We start from the raw sequence: 16,460 nt of genomic DNA on the forward strand, positions 1-16,460 counted from the left end.
TTGTCTCTTGGAGACGGAATTGTGTATTGAGTACTGTACTATTCATTGAAGCCCTCAGGGGGTGACCAGAGTGGGCTGGTTGAGGGATTGCATCATCCCAACCTGATTGACATCTGAGACCCCGTGAGTAAGGATAAAAGAGGGTCTGGGGAACAACCCCTTCAGACGCACCAGGAGAAACGCTGGAAATCCCGTGACAATGTTTAATAGCGACAGCCAGTGGGGGGCCCGCGTGCGTCCTTTTCCGTTTGCCTAGGAATTGGCGGGCCTTACCACGGAAGACGGCTTAGCTAAAGAAGAGACCACCACCAACGAAATTTCGAAGGATCGACCTCATAAAAAGGAAAAACTGGCAAGTTCTAAAAATCCGTCTCTTGACTCCAACCAAAAAGCTGCAGCCTGAATGAACTAAAGTGACTTTTATATTTCCATTGGACAATACATTATCCCCTAGACAATGATAGAGCTTATTTCTTCTTATTATTAGAGTTAGTATTGACAACGTATATTATCTGTATGTTTGCATTGATATTTTTGTGTATTTTTACCAATAAATACTGTTAAAAATAGTACCATCAGACTTCAACGGACCTCTCTATCTTTGCTGGTAAGTGACCCAGTTACGGGGTACGTAACACAGGTCAACTGTTTATTTAGCTTTTGAGAACCAAGTAACAACAAGCACCCTGTATTTAGTATGGTCATGATTTATTTAAAAATTCAATGTATATCATTTCAATTTGCTTTATTTTTATTGACCAGATTACCATAAACAATATAGAAACTTCTTTTAGAGCTGCACAGAGAATCTTAGGTTTTATTTTCTTACAAGAAACATTGAAAATTGTGTAGAACAAATCAAAAAAGGCGACATTTCTTTGATTACAAGAACTAAATGAGTTGCATAGCCATAATGCGAAACTCTGCTTGTACGAGAGTTGGTTTTAAAACATTTTATACGGCAGGTCTATGAATCACCCCGTGATTTTAAACGAAATTCCCCAAATATGTGAGCCACCTCTGGAGTAAGTAATCAAAAACATGTATTCACCTGAAAAACTTACTACATTGAAATCAAGTTGCAATTTCTCAACATACCCATATTGCATATTTCTAAAGACTGATGCTTGATATGCTTCTCAGTAACTAACTACTGCATATCAAGTATTTCTACTTTGTATGAAATCTGATCTGAATGGAAAAGATCCTTGTCAATGCAATTGTCCTAAATAAAATATTAATTCTTTTTTTATTTAAATTTTTTTTTTGTTCAGCATACCAAAACTTTCAAATTCCAGGTACATTTACATTTCATCCCCTCACAGATATCAGCTTTCAGAACACTTCCATCGATGTATAGACACCACCACATCCTATACAAAAGCCCTTATTAGTATAGCAGACAGGTTTACATATTGTAGAAAAGGTTGCCATGTTTTATGAAAACTATTTGTTTTTGAGTGTACCATACATGTTAAAAAGTCCAAAGGAATGTATTCCATGATTAATTTACGCCCACTAGAAAGTCCAGGGGCCTTATCGGATATCCAACAAAGTAAAATGTTCTTTCTCACACAAAAAGTCAGGATGTTAAAAAGTTTTTTCTGATGTGCATTAATAATACGACTGCTGGGTAAGGCTAAGGGAAAAGACATTGGTTCCATTTCAAGCTCCATCTTCAGAATCTTTTCCATTTCAGTCAAAATATCACTCCAGTGTGCCTGAAGTTTGGGACAAGTCCAAAAACAATGGGTGAGTGTTCCGGTATTTCCTTTACATTTAGAACGTATTGGAGAAACCCCCATCTTAAATTTCAAGAGACAATCTGGAGTCAGATGGGCTTTCTGCAGAATTTTGAGTTGCAATGCTTTGGTTCTATTACAAAGCGAATTTTTCTTTGCATTATCACAGATGTCTTCCCATGTTTCAGCTGTAATTTCTACTCCCAGCTCTTCCTCCCAGACCCTTCCCAGCTGCTCAGTCTCTCCTCAAGAACATTCCCTCAGGATGCTGTAAAAAGTACTGATGGAGAACTCACTCTTAGAACAAAACAAACTCTCTTCTATGTCAGAACTATAGAAATCAGTTAACAATGATGTCTTTCTCTGTATATAATCTCTTATCTGAAAGAAACGAAAAAGATCCTTGTTGAATTTCTGTACTATTTGACCAAAAGACATCATCGTTCCTTCATCAAACAAGTCTCCTGGATGGAAAATACCCTTAGAAATCCAAAGTTTAAATCCAGGGCCCAGTATGCCAGGCTGAAAATCTGGGCTGCCGGTTATTGGAGTGAAAGGTGATATTCTCGCTGTGTTGCCCTCAATTTGTCGCACCGCCCTCCAAGCCCTAATTGTGTTAATTATTATTGGATTTTGACAGTATTCCTTAACTAATTTCATCTTATTGAGGAAAAGCAAATTAATAAGCGGGCATTTAGTTTGTGAGGCTTCAATGTCTAGCCAAATTGAGGAGGGGTCCTTGCAAACCCAGTCAACCACATCAGATAAAAAGGAACTTAATTGATATTTTTTAATGTCTGGAAAATCCAGACCCCTGGACTACTGGGAAGCTGTAACTTAGACATTTTAATACAGGGTCCTTTTTTGTTCCAGATGAAAGAACTAAACCAGCGATTTATTTTTTTAAGTGTTTGTTGGGTGAAAATGACTGGAATAATTCGTATTGGGTAGAGCAGACGAGGAAGAATGTTCATTTTGAGCAAGGATATTCGGCCAAGCCAAGAAATGGGAAGAGTGCTCCATCGCTCATGATCCTGTTTGATTTTGTCAAATAACTGTGTAAAATTAGCTTTGAGCAATTGATCAAACATAGCTGTGATGAATATACCTAAGTAAACAAAACCTGTCTGTGACCATATAAAGGGGATAACACCCTGAGTGTCAGGTACCTGCTGCAGATTCCCCAGAGGCGTAGCCTCTGATTTAGTAATGTTGATTTTATAACCTGAAAAGGCGCTAAATGAATTGATGCATTGTATAAGGTGGTGCACTGACATAGCAGGGTTTGATAAAAAAATGAGAAAATCATCCACATACAATGTAATTTTATGTGAATTTAGTCCTATGTCTGGAGCAGATATTTTGGAGTCTCGCTGAACAGCCTCAGCCAATGGCTCAATCATTAGTGTGAAAAGTAGTGGTGATAAAGGGCAGCCCTGCCCGCTGCCCCTCAGAATACTAAAATTATCTGACCTAATACCATTAGTGAAAATCACAGCCAGAGGGTCATTGTAAAGAACCTTCACCCACTTAATAAAATTATTGCTCACACCAAATTGTTCTAAAGTGAAGAAAGTGCTTTCTTAATGAATGTATCAAGTTGCTTCATCCAAAGCAGACTGCAATGCAGTTAGTTCATTTAGCAGATAAAGAAATAAAGGATCACAATTTACAAGCTGGAAGCAGTGTGATTATTTTTTAGCACTGAGCAATAAAAAAGCTACGGAAAATAAAATACTACTATTTTACAGCAGTCATTGAGAAATGTGAAGTAAGAATACATAATTGTATTTGAACCTTAATGCACTCTTGCCATTCACATTCCTGTTCAAGTTGTAAGGCAATAATTTCCACACTCAATAAGTAATGAAAATGCTAAAATACTATCTCCTTTGGTTGTTCTGCTTGTCTTGTTAAAACACTGATAGCAGAGTACATGATCCTTAATTACTCTATTTCTCAACCAACAATGGCTGAAGTAGGAGTAATTATTGATAATATTGTAAACCTATCGGTCTCACAATGTCCATAAATATCCAAAGTCATAAGAAAAGAGATTTAATGGATATAGCAAGGCTCACGGCAGAGCAGCACAAATGGTCCGGTAATTCGCAGGGTTCCATGGTGCATCTTATATACTTCATACTATTTTATGAACTAATAATGGAGAACACTTTATGCACCATCTTCATGATACAGATTCCCTACAATATCCAGAATTATAATGATACTAGAAGTTGCAGTGCAATGCACCCTTCTCCAGATTTACTCCAACGTCAGGACTTGGCAGCAGGAGAAATCCAGAAATGAACCCCAGTTTTCTAACAATCAGTTTGGTGGTTGGCAACAAGAGCTCTCAGTTTGCAAACAGAACCTTGTGCGGGTGGAGATGTTATATAAAAAAAAAACTGGAGGATTTACCCAGCACAATTAACTGTAAGGGTGAACTGGTAATTTCATCGGGAACCTTACAGGATATAAAGAACATTGCATCTTTGTTGAGAGGTCAACATTGTGCTGTCAATGTTAACAAGCGTTTCAAGTTTTATAGCAAATGGCCTTAACTTAGAATCAAAATGCAGTACTTCAACATTATTGATTATAAAAAAAAATTAAACTTAAGAATTGGAGTGTGTAGAAATAAACTTAAGCGTCCAATATTGCATTTTAAGTTTTGCACATTGGCAATAATGCAGATTCCACAATCCTCGCCATTAACGGTACTCGCCCCGCCCTCCCGTTTTTGTTAGAAACGGAAATGTGCACCCTGCAGTTATCGAAACCAAGAGTCCAGATTTGAGATGGTCTTGTATTGCCCCCTTGAGCTTTGGACAGCTTTGCAGACTTTGCAGAACTGCTCCTCCCAGAACTTCGTCAGATGCACTTTGTAGTGCCTTTTCCACTCGAAATACTTTTTATAGCTTCCCTCGTCTTCATCCAAATACATCAAATATTCGGCCAGTTTTCTGGGTGATGAAAAATCATTGACATGGATGAAGGAACCCGCCGGGATGTGCTGCTCATAGTTGGCTCTGCTGGGTCCCAGCACCACAGGCACAGCGCTAGATAAGAAAGAATTTCTCCAGAGCTTTTCTGTTATGTAATCCACGTGCTGCGAATTTTCGAATGCCAGATAAAACTTATACGGTAATACTGTCAGAACAACATTGTCGTTTTTAAGATCCAGGCCAGATTTACCATACACGTCAATGTTCATATAGTTCTTGAGCTGGTGGTAATATTTAACTCGTGCGTGATTTTCATTCCAGTTACTGATGACCCAAGCCACTAATTTAGTTTTCTTGGGCAGTACTATCCTCCGATCGCCCGTTTCTCGGGGATAGAGGTACCCATAAGGAACGAAAATGTCCGAGTCGCGTTTGTAAGTCATGGTCCAGTTGAAGATACCGTTCAGTTTCTCCAGCCGGGAGGAGTGACTGGGAGATTCGAAATTCATCCAGACCCATTCCTGGGCAATAGGTCTCCGTCCTGAGGGAAGCTGTTGCGGATTGCGTTCCAAATCCCTGTGGTGTATGACCACAGCCTGTGAACGAACAAAGAGCCGCCGGTCTGTTGTCAAGTGACAGCCGTGAACGTGCAGAGCGGCGCAGTTTTTGATCTCGGTTTTCTTGCCGAACGGATACCACCAGACGAGCACAGTCACTGTTGGGGCAGAGCTTCTGCCTGCATCTCTTTCCTGTAAAGAATAAGAGCGGCTGAGCAAAAGGAACTCTCGCACGGTCAAGTACGTCGTTAACACGATACCGGCGGAAGCGGCTAATGAAATCCATCGGCACAAACTTCTACGCATAATTCTTCATAACCTAATTCGGCGTGAACCTCAGACAACAAAACGTTAAACACAGTCTTCGAGCGCGGCGGTAAAAATGGGCGAAGTAGATTGTAATGGAGAAGAGGTGAGGCCGCCGGGCTGCGCGGGTCTCTCCGCAGCGCCAGTGCTCAGATACAGCAGAATGAGATAAAGGTCGCAGTATTCGGAGAAGTTCCTGACGTGGCACAAGTTGGGAAGGGAGTGGAGTGTGTTGCTATGTACATATTATTGATTACTTACTCCAGAGGTGGCTGAAAGTAAATATTACCATGCATTTTAAATTTCTTTCCCGATCCGCCCCCACCCCCCCCCACCCCCAAAGAACGCGTTTCACTGCCCCGATCACGGCGAATGTGAATCGGGGCATGTGAATGTGAATCGTGGCATGTGAATGTGAATTCACTTGCAGGTGAATCTCCTCATATACTTTACATAAACATAAGTATGCGTTGTGTTGAGGTTATTGATGGTACACTCCCTCCCCCAAACAAAGCAAGTACTGGTTGAAACGTTTTACACCCCATACCTGATTCTTGTCGCCCTGTGCGTATTTTTCTCTCTGCAGCGGTAAGGGAACGAGGTGCAAAGGCGTAGGGACGTTCACTTCCACAGCGGAGGGCGGGCGGCTGTTCGGCGCCGTCTGTTGGAGGTTGACCGGTCGCTAAGCTGGGATCCATGCTGCAAGGATTGATCGGGGAGGCTGGGGACTCGTTTCGGGGGAAGTTGCTTGTGTTCCTAGATTCTGGTTATTCATGTTTTGCGGTTTGGGGCGAATGCTTTACCCTGTGGCCTGCAGAGGGCCAGCGACGCGGTACAGAACTGAACTAAGCTGAATACTAATTGACTCCTGGTGTGCTGTTTAATATTCTAGATGTTACCCTCTAGTTTTTTGCCCTTTGCGTAATTTGTTCTTTTTTGGCGCGTTGGGCGTTTGATGTTGAACGGGTTGTATCCGGTATACATACTTTGATAATTAATGGACCTTAAATCTTAAATCTTTGAATCATATAACATATGACATGACCAGAGCTATATCATAGGGTGAGGTGGCACGGGCTAGCTTCACTGGACGAAGTGGATCATAATGAGTGAGTACAATGTCTGATGCCACCATTTCCTTTACCTTCTTTAAAGCCACTTCACACTACTTTGTCCATTGTCATTTCTTCCCAATCTGTAGAAGAGTTCAAGGGGTAGAGCACAAGTTTGGCAGGAACTTGTTACAGTAATTGACAAATCCTAAAAAGGACCACAACTGTGGCCAGCCCTTTGTTGATTGGACATCCACCACTGCTTGAATTTTCTCAGCACAATTGTATAAAACTTGTGCATTAATGGTGTGACCACAGTTAGTGACGCAAACACGAGGAAATCTGCAGATGCTGGAAATTCAAGCAACACACACAAAATGCTGGTGGAACGCAGCAGGCCAGGCAGCATCTATAAGGAGAAGCACTGTTGACGTTTCGGGTCGAGACCCTTCGCCAGGACTGTCAGTGATGCTCGATTTAAAGAATTCACGTTTGCTGCATTGTGTTTTGAGTCCATAATTTTTTAATCTTTGTAACACTGTCTTGAGATTTTGGAAATGTTCCTTGTCATCCTTACAGGTAACAATGATGTCATCCAGGTAACACTGAGTGCCTGCGCAGCCTTGCAGCACCTGGTCCATAGCTTTCTGCCAGAGTGCAGGTGCAGATGCTTCTCCAAAAATAAGCCTATTGTAGTGATAAAGCCCTTGGTGAGTCTTTATGCTGAGAAAAAACCTTGGACTCTTCTTCCATCTCCATCTGCAGGGAAGCTTCAGCCAAGTCCATTTTGCTGAAGTGTTTCCTCCGGAAAGGTTTGCAAAGATAACCCTCTATCCTGGGCAGAGTATATTGATCTACTTTCAGTACTGGGTTGATGGTGATCTTAAAATCACCACAGATCCTGACAGATCTATACTTCTAGGCTACTGAGACCACTGGTGTTGCCCATTAGAAAGAATTACTGCAACTTCCATGCACTCTAGCTCACTGGGTACTTTATCATGGATGGTATAAGGAACTGGATGGGCTTTGTAAAACTTAGGTGTGGCATTTTCATTTACTCTTGATATCTGCTGTAGCATCATTCAGTCCCTTTATTAATTTGCTTTCATATGTCTGTACTGCAGGGATGTGGCATGCAAATGGTGGATGGATCGCCAATCAAGTTATAGTTGTCTCAGCCAATCATGGCTGCACAATGCTGGCCCTCCTGTTCTTACCGCATACAAGCCCAATGTGGCTTGTTGGATGTTGTATTTCAATGATATGAATGTCATTCCAACAGGAGTTATTTTTACTTCAGTGTAGGTTCTTAGTTGGATATCTGCAGGCTTCCGTTCAGAATCTTTGAAATGCCGTTCAAACTCATTTTGTGGAATTACTGAAACAGCTCAGCCAATGTCCAATTCCATTTTAACTAATTTGCTATTCACTTCTGGTGTAAGCCTTATTGCATGTCTTTTGTTAGTTTTCACATTGTAAATCTTAAGGCTACACAGTACCATGTCACTGTCATTGTTACCAGATTTTTCATTAACCGCACCCCATGCAGATTAGTGCTCTTTTTGAAACTGCAACTTGACTTTTTCTCTTTTTCTCTTTCCTGCACAGTGCATTTATTTTTGTCTGCCCAACATGCTCTTTATAAGTGTTCTATTTTGTTATATCTTCTGCAAGTTTCACCACAATGGTTACACAGTTTGTTAGGCCAGATAGGTTCTGTTTAGATGTTGCAATTTTGTTTGCACTGACTTTCATTCCTGACTGCAACTCTCTTGTGTCTCTGGATGCTGTTTCCATAGAAACAGTGAATTCAACTGCTCTTTTGTTTGTGAATTGTGTTTCAGTTAGTAGTTCTGAATGCTTTCTTGTAAGATTCCACAAACTAATCGATCTCTTAGTGCATGACTGAACTGACAATTTCTTCAATCCAGCCACATAAGCTGAAATGGACTCCCCTTCCTTTAGATTCTGCTTATGAAACCTAAAACATTCTGCAATCAACAATGGTTTTGGTTCTAAATGTTCCTGCATGACATTCATGATATCAGCAAAGCTTATTTCAGCTGGTTTTGTTGAAGCAGTTAAACGTCTAATCAAACTGTATGCTTTTCCACCTATTGCGCTTAGTAACACTGCCACTCATTTTTCATTGGCTATTTCGTTCACTTCAAAGTACTGTTCAATTCGTTCAGTGTACATCATCCAGTTATCTGTTGTGCAGTTGAATGTGCTTATCTTTCTGGTGTAGCCAACAATTTCTGCTTTATTTATTTCTGACTATTATCACCTGCTACTCACTGTTTATGAACGCAATGCCATACCTATTGCTTCTTAACTTTTGAATGTTTTCCTATCTTTTTTAACTTGACTGTAACTCTCTAACTTCTGAAGAAAAAAAAATGCCGCATTTCAACAGGTATATAATTGACTTGGGATCATTTTAGAACTGTTATGTTTTGTAATTCCAGCAACTAGTCGAAAGAAAAACACAGGAGCCTGGAAACGTGTCTACTTCATTTTTCTTTTAGTGAGATAGATACACACATATGGTGGTATAATGAAATATGCCATTCATGTACTTCTTACATATAATCATTTTTGAATTCAAAGGTTTCAAAGATACATTTAATGTCAGGGAAATGTATACAACATACATTCTGAAATTTGTTTTCTTTGCCACCATCCACAAAAACAGAGGAGTGTCCCAAAGTTAAATGTTAGAACCCTAAATCCTCCCCCAGCTCCCCCTACCCATGCACAATCAGCAGCAATACAACAACCCCCTCCCCACCAGCAAAAAAAAGCATCAGCACCCCCTGACCGAGCTCTCAAGTGTGCAGCAAAGCATCAATAAAGACACAGACTTGCAGTACCCCAAAGACTACTTGTTCACCCAGTAATTCAACATACCACAAGCTCTCTCTCTCTCCCTCATAAGGGAAAAAGAGGTGTCCCTGCTTCACAGCGAGAAGGGAGCTATAACAAACAACTCGCTGATTTATGATGTTAAAAATCTGTTATGTCGCTTTTTCTGGTCTCTGTGCCCAAAGAACTCGGGTCTCTGGGCACACAACCAGCAGCCAGCTCACTGCTTTCGATCTTACGTCACCCATGACACTCCAGTTTCCTGCGGAGGCACCAAACTCGAGTCCGCCTGCCTCCAGAGCCACAAAATCCTGGAACCCTGAAGGAGCGTTAGTCTTCTAGGCCATATCCTTGGTATATCAAATAACAGCCAGTCGTGAAATCCCAAGAGTGCGTCCCATTCCCAAAGTCAGTGTATAACACCAGGTCAGGGTCTTCAAAAGAACCCTGAAAGTGAAAAATAGAGATATTAAAGATAGAAATAGAGCTGTTTCCGCAGATGCAAGCAAAGGAGTCGCCGTTAGGTGCCATCGTCTCCAAATCTCCACCCTAATTCAATAATATTTACAATATTATTTAAATATTATTGAAATACTAAATACACTATAATGCAGTATAGCACTAGGACAAAGAGATTTTTATGAAGTGGCTTGGCCTGTTAAACCTAATGGGAACATGTTGAATTATCTTAGTTCCTGAACAAGTGTCATTATTAAAGACATGTTATCTTCATTCATTAATTGGAAAGTATCCACATTTATTTTGATCAGCAAATGGATGTAATCCTGAAGCTTAAAAGCCTTCCACATTTTATTCACTTTTGTACATAAGGCCAGTTTCAACATTATCCGTCCTACTTGAAACCCCAACTTAATGCTAAGCATTAATTACTATCAATTACTGACCCTAACAGACATGGAAAACTAATCTTCTATAGAATGCTAATTTATATTCAATTATTTGGAACAGTTTAATATCTAAAGACGGAATTTTTACATGAATATGCAGTCTGTTTTGAAATTTTAGTCTAAGCATATTTTGTAGAATTATATGTAATTTGCTTGCCAAAATTAATCTAATGTAGCGATGTGCTACACACAGAGCTAGAAATAACGACACGCAGTATGTAAGTTGCACTCGAGATTGGTTTATTCAAACTTCGCAGCACTGGCTTTCAATGCAGTTCTGTTCCCGCCCTCTCCGGGTGGAAATGACGTTAGAGGTGCGTTACAAAAGTCTCTTCCCGTGCGCAGGCTCTCTCCCCTTGCTGGTGAAGAAGAAAGGCCAGTGCCATTTTGGGGCTGGCCTCTCTGCCGACGCACACACCATTTTGTGAGCCGGTTCACCTGCGTTGAAAGTGGGTCACCACATAACCCCCTTCCCCCAGAAATGGCGATACACCCCCCAATGTCCACAGTCAGGATCAGTCTCTGTTTGGGCGGTCTGCCTCTGCGCCGCCATGCCTGAACCTCGACCGGCTGTGCCAAGTCCACATGGGCCGGTTTGAGTCGGTCCACTGTAAAAACCTTCTCTTTCCACCCAATGTCCAGAATGTACATGGATCCGTTGTTCCTGATCACCTTGAACGGCCCCTCGTACGGCCGCTGTAGCGGTGCCTGGTGTGCGCTCCTTCGTACAAATACAAACTTAAAGTTCTGCAGGTCTTTGGGTACATGGGTCGGGGTCCGTCCGTGCTGTGAAGTCGGTACGGGGGCCAGGTTGCCGAGCCTCTCGCGTAGTCTGTCCAGGTCAGCTGCGGGTTCTTCCTCTTGCCCCTTTGGGGCTGGTATGAACTCTCCCGGGACGGCCAGGGGTGCACCGTACATCAACTCGGCCGACGAGGTATGCAGATCCTCTTTGGGTGCCGTGCGGATTCCGAGCAGGACCCAGGGAAGCTCGTCCACCCAGTTAGGTCCTCTCAGGCCGGCCATGAGAGCCGACTTCAAGTGACGGTGGAAGCATTCCACTAGTCCGTTCGACTGTGGGTGGTAGGCAGTTGTGTGGTGTAGCTGCATTCCCAACAGGCTGTTCACAGCCGACCACAGGCTGGAGGTGAACTGGGCGCCTCTGTCGGAGGTAATGTGGGCCGGTACCCCGAAGCGTGCTACCCAGGTTGCGATCAGTGCTCGGGCGCAGGAATCGGCGGTGGTGTCAGTGAGCGGGACCGCCTCTGGCCACCTCGTGAACTGGTCTACCATAGTTAGGAGTACCACGCTCCTTGTGACACTGGCAGGGGCCCCACGATATCCACATTAATGTGGTCGAACCTCCGGCAGGTGGGTTCGAACTGCTGCAGCGGGGCTTTGGTGTGCTGCTGCACCTTGGCTGTTTGGCACTGCGAGCATGTTTTGGCCCATTTGCTGACCTGTTTGCGAAGTCCGTGCCACACGAACTTGCTGGAGACCAGCCGGACGGTTGTCCTGATAGATGGGTGCGCCAAGCCGTGAATGGAGTTGAAAACTCGCCGCCGCCAGGCTGCCGGGACGATAGAGCAAGGTCGGCCGGTAGCCATGTCACACAGGAGGGTCCTCTCACCTGGGCCTACGAGAAAGTCTTGCAGTTGCAAACCCGAGACTGCGGTCCTGTAACTGGGCATCTTGTCGTCTGCCTGCTGCGCCTCCACCAGTGCTGCATAGTCCACCCCCAGGGAGAAGGCCTGGACAGCTGGTCTGGAGAGTGCATCCGCCACGACGTTGTCCTTTCCCGAGACGTGCTGGATGTCCGTCGTGTACTCGGAGATGTAGGACAGATGTCGCTGCTGGCGAGCCGACCAGGGTTCGGACACCTTCGTGAACGCAAAGGTCAACGGTTTGTGGTCCGCGAACGCGGTGCCTTCTAAGAAGTACCTGAAATGCCAGATTGCCAGATACAGTGCCAACAGCTCCTGGTTGAAGGCACTGTACTTGAGTTCGGGTGGTCATAGGTGCTTGCTGAAGAACGCCAGGGGTTGCCAGTGCCCCTCGATGAGTTGCTCCAGCACCCCACCGACTGCTGTGTTGGATGTGTCCACTGTGAGGGCGGTTGGAACGCCCTTTCTGGGGTGACCAGCATCGCGGCGTCTGCCAAGGTTTCCTTGGCTTTAACGAACGTGGCCGCGGCCCCTTCGTCCCAAAAAATGTCCTTGCCTTTACCCGACATCAGGGTGAACAAAGAGCGCATGATTCGGGCTGCTGAGGGGAGGAAGCGGTGGTAGAAGTTCACCATACCAACGAATTCCTGCAGGCCTTTGACTGTGTTGGGCTGGGTGAAGTGGCGGATTGCATCTACCTTGGCGGGCAGAGGTGTTACCCCGTCTTTGGTAATCCTGTGGCTCAGGAAGTCGATGGTGTCGAGTCCGAACTGGCATTTTGGCCGGGTTGATCGTGAGGCCGAAATCACTCAGGTGGGAGTAGAGCTGGCAGAGGTGGGACAGATGCTCCTGATGACTTCTGCTGGCTATGAGGATGTCGTCCAAATAGATGAACGCAAAGTCCAGGTTGCGTCCCACCGCATCGATTAGCCGCTGGAACATCTGTGCACCATTCTTTAGGCTGAACGGCATTCAGAGGAATTCGAACAGGCCGAACGGGGTGATGAGTGCTGTTTTGGGGATGTCTTCAGGGTGGACCAAGATTTGATGGTATCCCCGGACGAGGTCTACTTTGGGAAAGATGCTTGCCTCGTGCAGGTTTGCTGCAAAGTCCTGTATGTGCGGCATGGGGTAGTGGTCAGGAGTTGTAGCCTCGTTCAGTCTGCGGTAGTCGCCGCATGGTCTCCAGCCCCCGGCTGCTTTGGGCACCCTGTGCAGGGGGGAGGCCCATGGGCTGTCAGACCTCCATACGATCCCCAATTCCTCCATCCTCTTGAACTCCTTCTTCGCCAGGTGGAGCTTGTCTAGGGGGAGCCTTCGTGCGCAGCCGTGGAGGGGTGGTCCCTGGGTTGGAATGTGGTGCTGTACTCTGTGTCTGAACATGGCTGCCATGAACTGTGGTCCAGATCTGATGGAAAGTCCACCAGGATTCTGGTGAATTCATTGTCAGACAGCGTGATGGAGTCCAGGTGTGGGGCCGGCAACTGGGCTTCACCCAGGGTGAATGTCTGGAAAGTCTTGGCATGGACCAGTCTTTTCCCTTGCAAGTCGACCAGCAGGCTGTGAGCTCACAAGAAGTCCGCCCACGGCGGCCAGTGTGAAGTTCCACATGAACTGGCTGGCGTATGGGTGCCGTAGGTCCATATCGTGCTGCCGTTTGCGGCCCTCAGCGTAGGTCCTGGCTCCCTGTTGCGGGTGTCGTACCCCGTCGGGGGCAAGACGCTGATCTCTGCTCCGGTGTCGACCAAGAAGCTGCGTCCCGACTGTTTGTCCCAGACTTACAAGAGGTTGTCCTGGTGGCCAGCCGCCATAGCCATTAGCGGCAGCTGGCCCTGGCATTTCCCGGGAACTCGCAGGGCGGGTGACAACGGCGGGCTTCTGTGCCCCACCACTGATGATAGAAACACCACTGTTCACTGGCCTCCCGACTCCTGCCTCTGGATTGTGTGCGCTCCGTTGCCAGGCCTGGTCTGGCCTGCTGTTGGGCGCGTGGCTTGGTAATCTGTCCAATGGATGCCCCATTCTCCCTCTTGGCTTTCCACGGCACGTCTGCCTGGGCCGCCACCTTCCGGGGGTCACTGAAATCTGTGTCGGCCAGCAGCAGATGTATGTCCTCGGGCAGTCGCTCTAGGAACGCTTGCTCAAACATGAGGCAGGGCTTGTGTCCTTCAGCCAGGGCCAGCATCTCGTTCATTAATGCTGACGGCAGCCTGTCTCCCACACTGTCCAGGTGCAGCAAGCGGGCACCTCGCTCACGCCGTGAGAGACCAAAGGTCCCTATGAGCAGCGCTTTGAATGCTGCATATTTGCCTTCTTCCGGGGGCGACTGTATGAAATCCACAACCTGGGCGGCCGTCTCCTGGTCAAGGGATCTCACCACATAATAGTAACGTGTGGAATCAGAGGATATCTGCGGAATCTGGAACTGGGCTTCTGCTTGGTCAAATCACACGCGTGGTCGCAGCATCCAGAAAGTTGGCAGTTTTAGCGAAACTGCATGAACAGATGACGAGTCGATCATCTTTGGTCCAAATACCGTTTGGACCGTCGGGGTCACCAATGTAGCGATGTGCTACACACAGAGCTAGAAATAACGACACGCAGTATGTAAGTTGCACTTGAGACTGGTTTATTCAAACTTCACGGCACTGGCTTTTACGCAGTTCCGTTCCTGCCCTCTCCGGGCGGAAATGACATCAGAGGTGCATTACAAAAGTCTCTTCCCGCGCGCGGGCTTTCTCCCCTTGCTGGTGAAGTAGAAGGCCCAGCGCCATTTTGTGAACCGGTTCGCCTGTGTAGAAACTGGGTCGCCACACTAAGAAATAATGGCAAGAAACTAAAGAAGTGGAACTTGGTGAAAACTGGAAAATGCTTGTTTATTTTTTTCCATTATCAATTACATTTTTAGAAATTATGTTTCAAATTTAAAGATTCTCAAACAGATCAATCTGATATGCTGTAAAATGCACTTCCCCAAAATCATTTTAATTACACTTGTCTCTAAGATGATACCAAATTCTGCATTAAGTCTAAACCATTCAAATATTTAGTTGAATCTGGTGTTAAGTAGTTACTCGCCTTCTATTAGAAATTTAAATAACACTGCTTGGCTCTCAGATGAAGGATATAAATAAAGCTCAGAAGTCAATCCCATCATGTTTATTCACACAGTTGCAGGCCTTCCTTTTCATCTCTTATTCCTTTGATCTTGAAGAAGGCTTCATTTTAAAATAGTATCGGTTCAAAAGGTAAAAGATTGCACATTTTGAATGGACAGATAAAGTAGTATTTTGAGACAAAAAGAGGCTGTGATTTTTGTTTTGCAGGCTCCTGCTCACTGATCCAATCTGCAGTATATCTGTGGTGAACGCCCTTTATTCCTATCATGGAATCATAGAATGGTTGCAGTATAGATGGCGACATTTGACCCCGTGAAACCGCACCTGCCATATGAATGGACAATCCATCTTGTCTTGCTCTGCATAGTCCGGCAAATTCATTCCTTCCAAATAGCACAATGAAATAACTACTAGCAGAATCTAGACACTAACTTCTCACCATGCCAGATAATGTTTCCTCATATCCCCTAGTTCTTGAACGTTTCTCGCACAACCTTTCAATAATCTATTGGATCCTATTGCAACCTCCCGTGAACAATGACAGTTTTCCACTCTCTTAATAAAACTAAAGTCCCTTGTTCCTGGAATAATTTTAGAAAATCACTTCTCTGCTCTTCTGTCTGTGATATTTATTCCATGGGATTCAATCTTGGTGATAGGTATTATGGAGCGCTTTATCAAATGTCTATTTCAGCTCTTTAACAAACCCTGTATGGTTAATGCATAATATATCATTTACATTTCCCTCTACTGTCTGCTATTTCAAAAACTCGCATCAATTTAGCAAGCAATGATTTCTCCGACAAATCCACCATACTGTTTTTTTTCTAATCAGTCTACATTTTTCCTCAATTATCCTTACTGGAATTTTCCTTGCCACTGAGTCAAACTGCAACTAGTTAGTATTTCCTCTGCATTCCTTTCTTTGAATAAACATGTAGTGTTTGCAAATTTCCACTCCTCAGGGACTGTACCTGAAACTATAATCACTCACCTGAAAGATTATTTTCACAGTGAATGCAGGCTAGAATGCATCCTGTCTGGACATGGTAATTTATCAACTTTAATGTGCAGACAACTTTTCTGGTACCTCCCCCTTTTTTATAGCTCATCTGGAACCTCACTTACATTCTCCTTTCAACATTAGCATGTTCATCTTAGTATATGCACATAAATTTAGAAAGAACAAAAGGCTTCATTTTTAAGTATGTTTTCTTTAGAAAGGACTATAAAATGTGAAAGAAATGAACCAACTGAGAATGGCTTGGGAAAACTTAATCCTGTGAAACTTTAAAACTT

The 16,460-nt window shown here is 44.3% G+C and overlaps 1 protein-coding gene across 1 annotated transcript in view; it reads right to left on the bottom strand.

Annotated features, from left to right (window-relative positions):
• Window positions 1-697: 697 nt before the first annotated feature.
• Window positions 698-16,460, bottom strand: part of LOC140726017 (4-galactosyl-N-acetylglucosaminide 3-alpha-L-fucosyltransferase 9-like) — a 31,966-nt gene continuing 16,203 nt past the window's right edge. The window contains exons 2-3 of the mRNA XM_073041916.1: window positions 6,101-6,214; window positions 698-5,439 (exon numbers count right to left, since the gene is read on the bottom strand). Of these exons, the coding sequence (XP_072898017.1) occupies window positions 4,516-5,439; window positions 6,101-6,214 (1,038 nt within the window). The 3' untranslated portion in view covers window positions 698-4,515. The remainder of the gene's footprint in view (window positions 5,440-6,100; window positions 6,215-16,460) is intronic.

The sequence above is a fragment of the Hemitrygon akajei genome, chromosome 4 (genome assembly GCF_048418815.1).
Source record: "Hemitrygon akajei chromosome 4, sHemAka1.3, whole genome shotgun sequence".
In the NCBI taxonomy this organism is placed as follows: Eukaryota; Metazoa; Chordata; class Chondrichthyes; order Myliobatiformes; family Dasyatidae; genus Hemitrygon; species Hemitrygon akajei.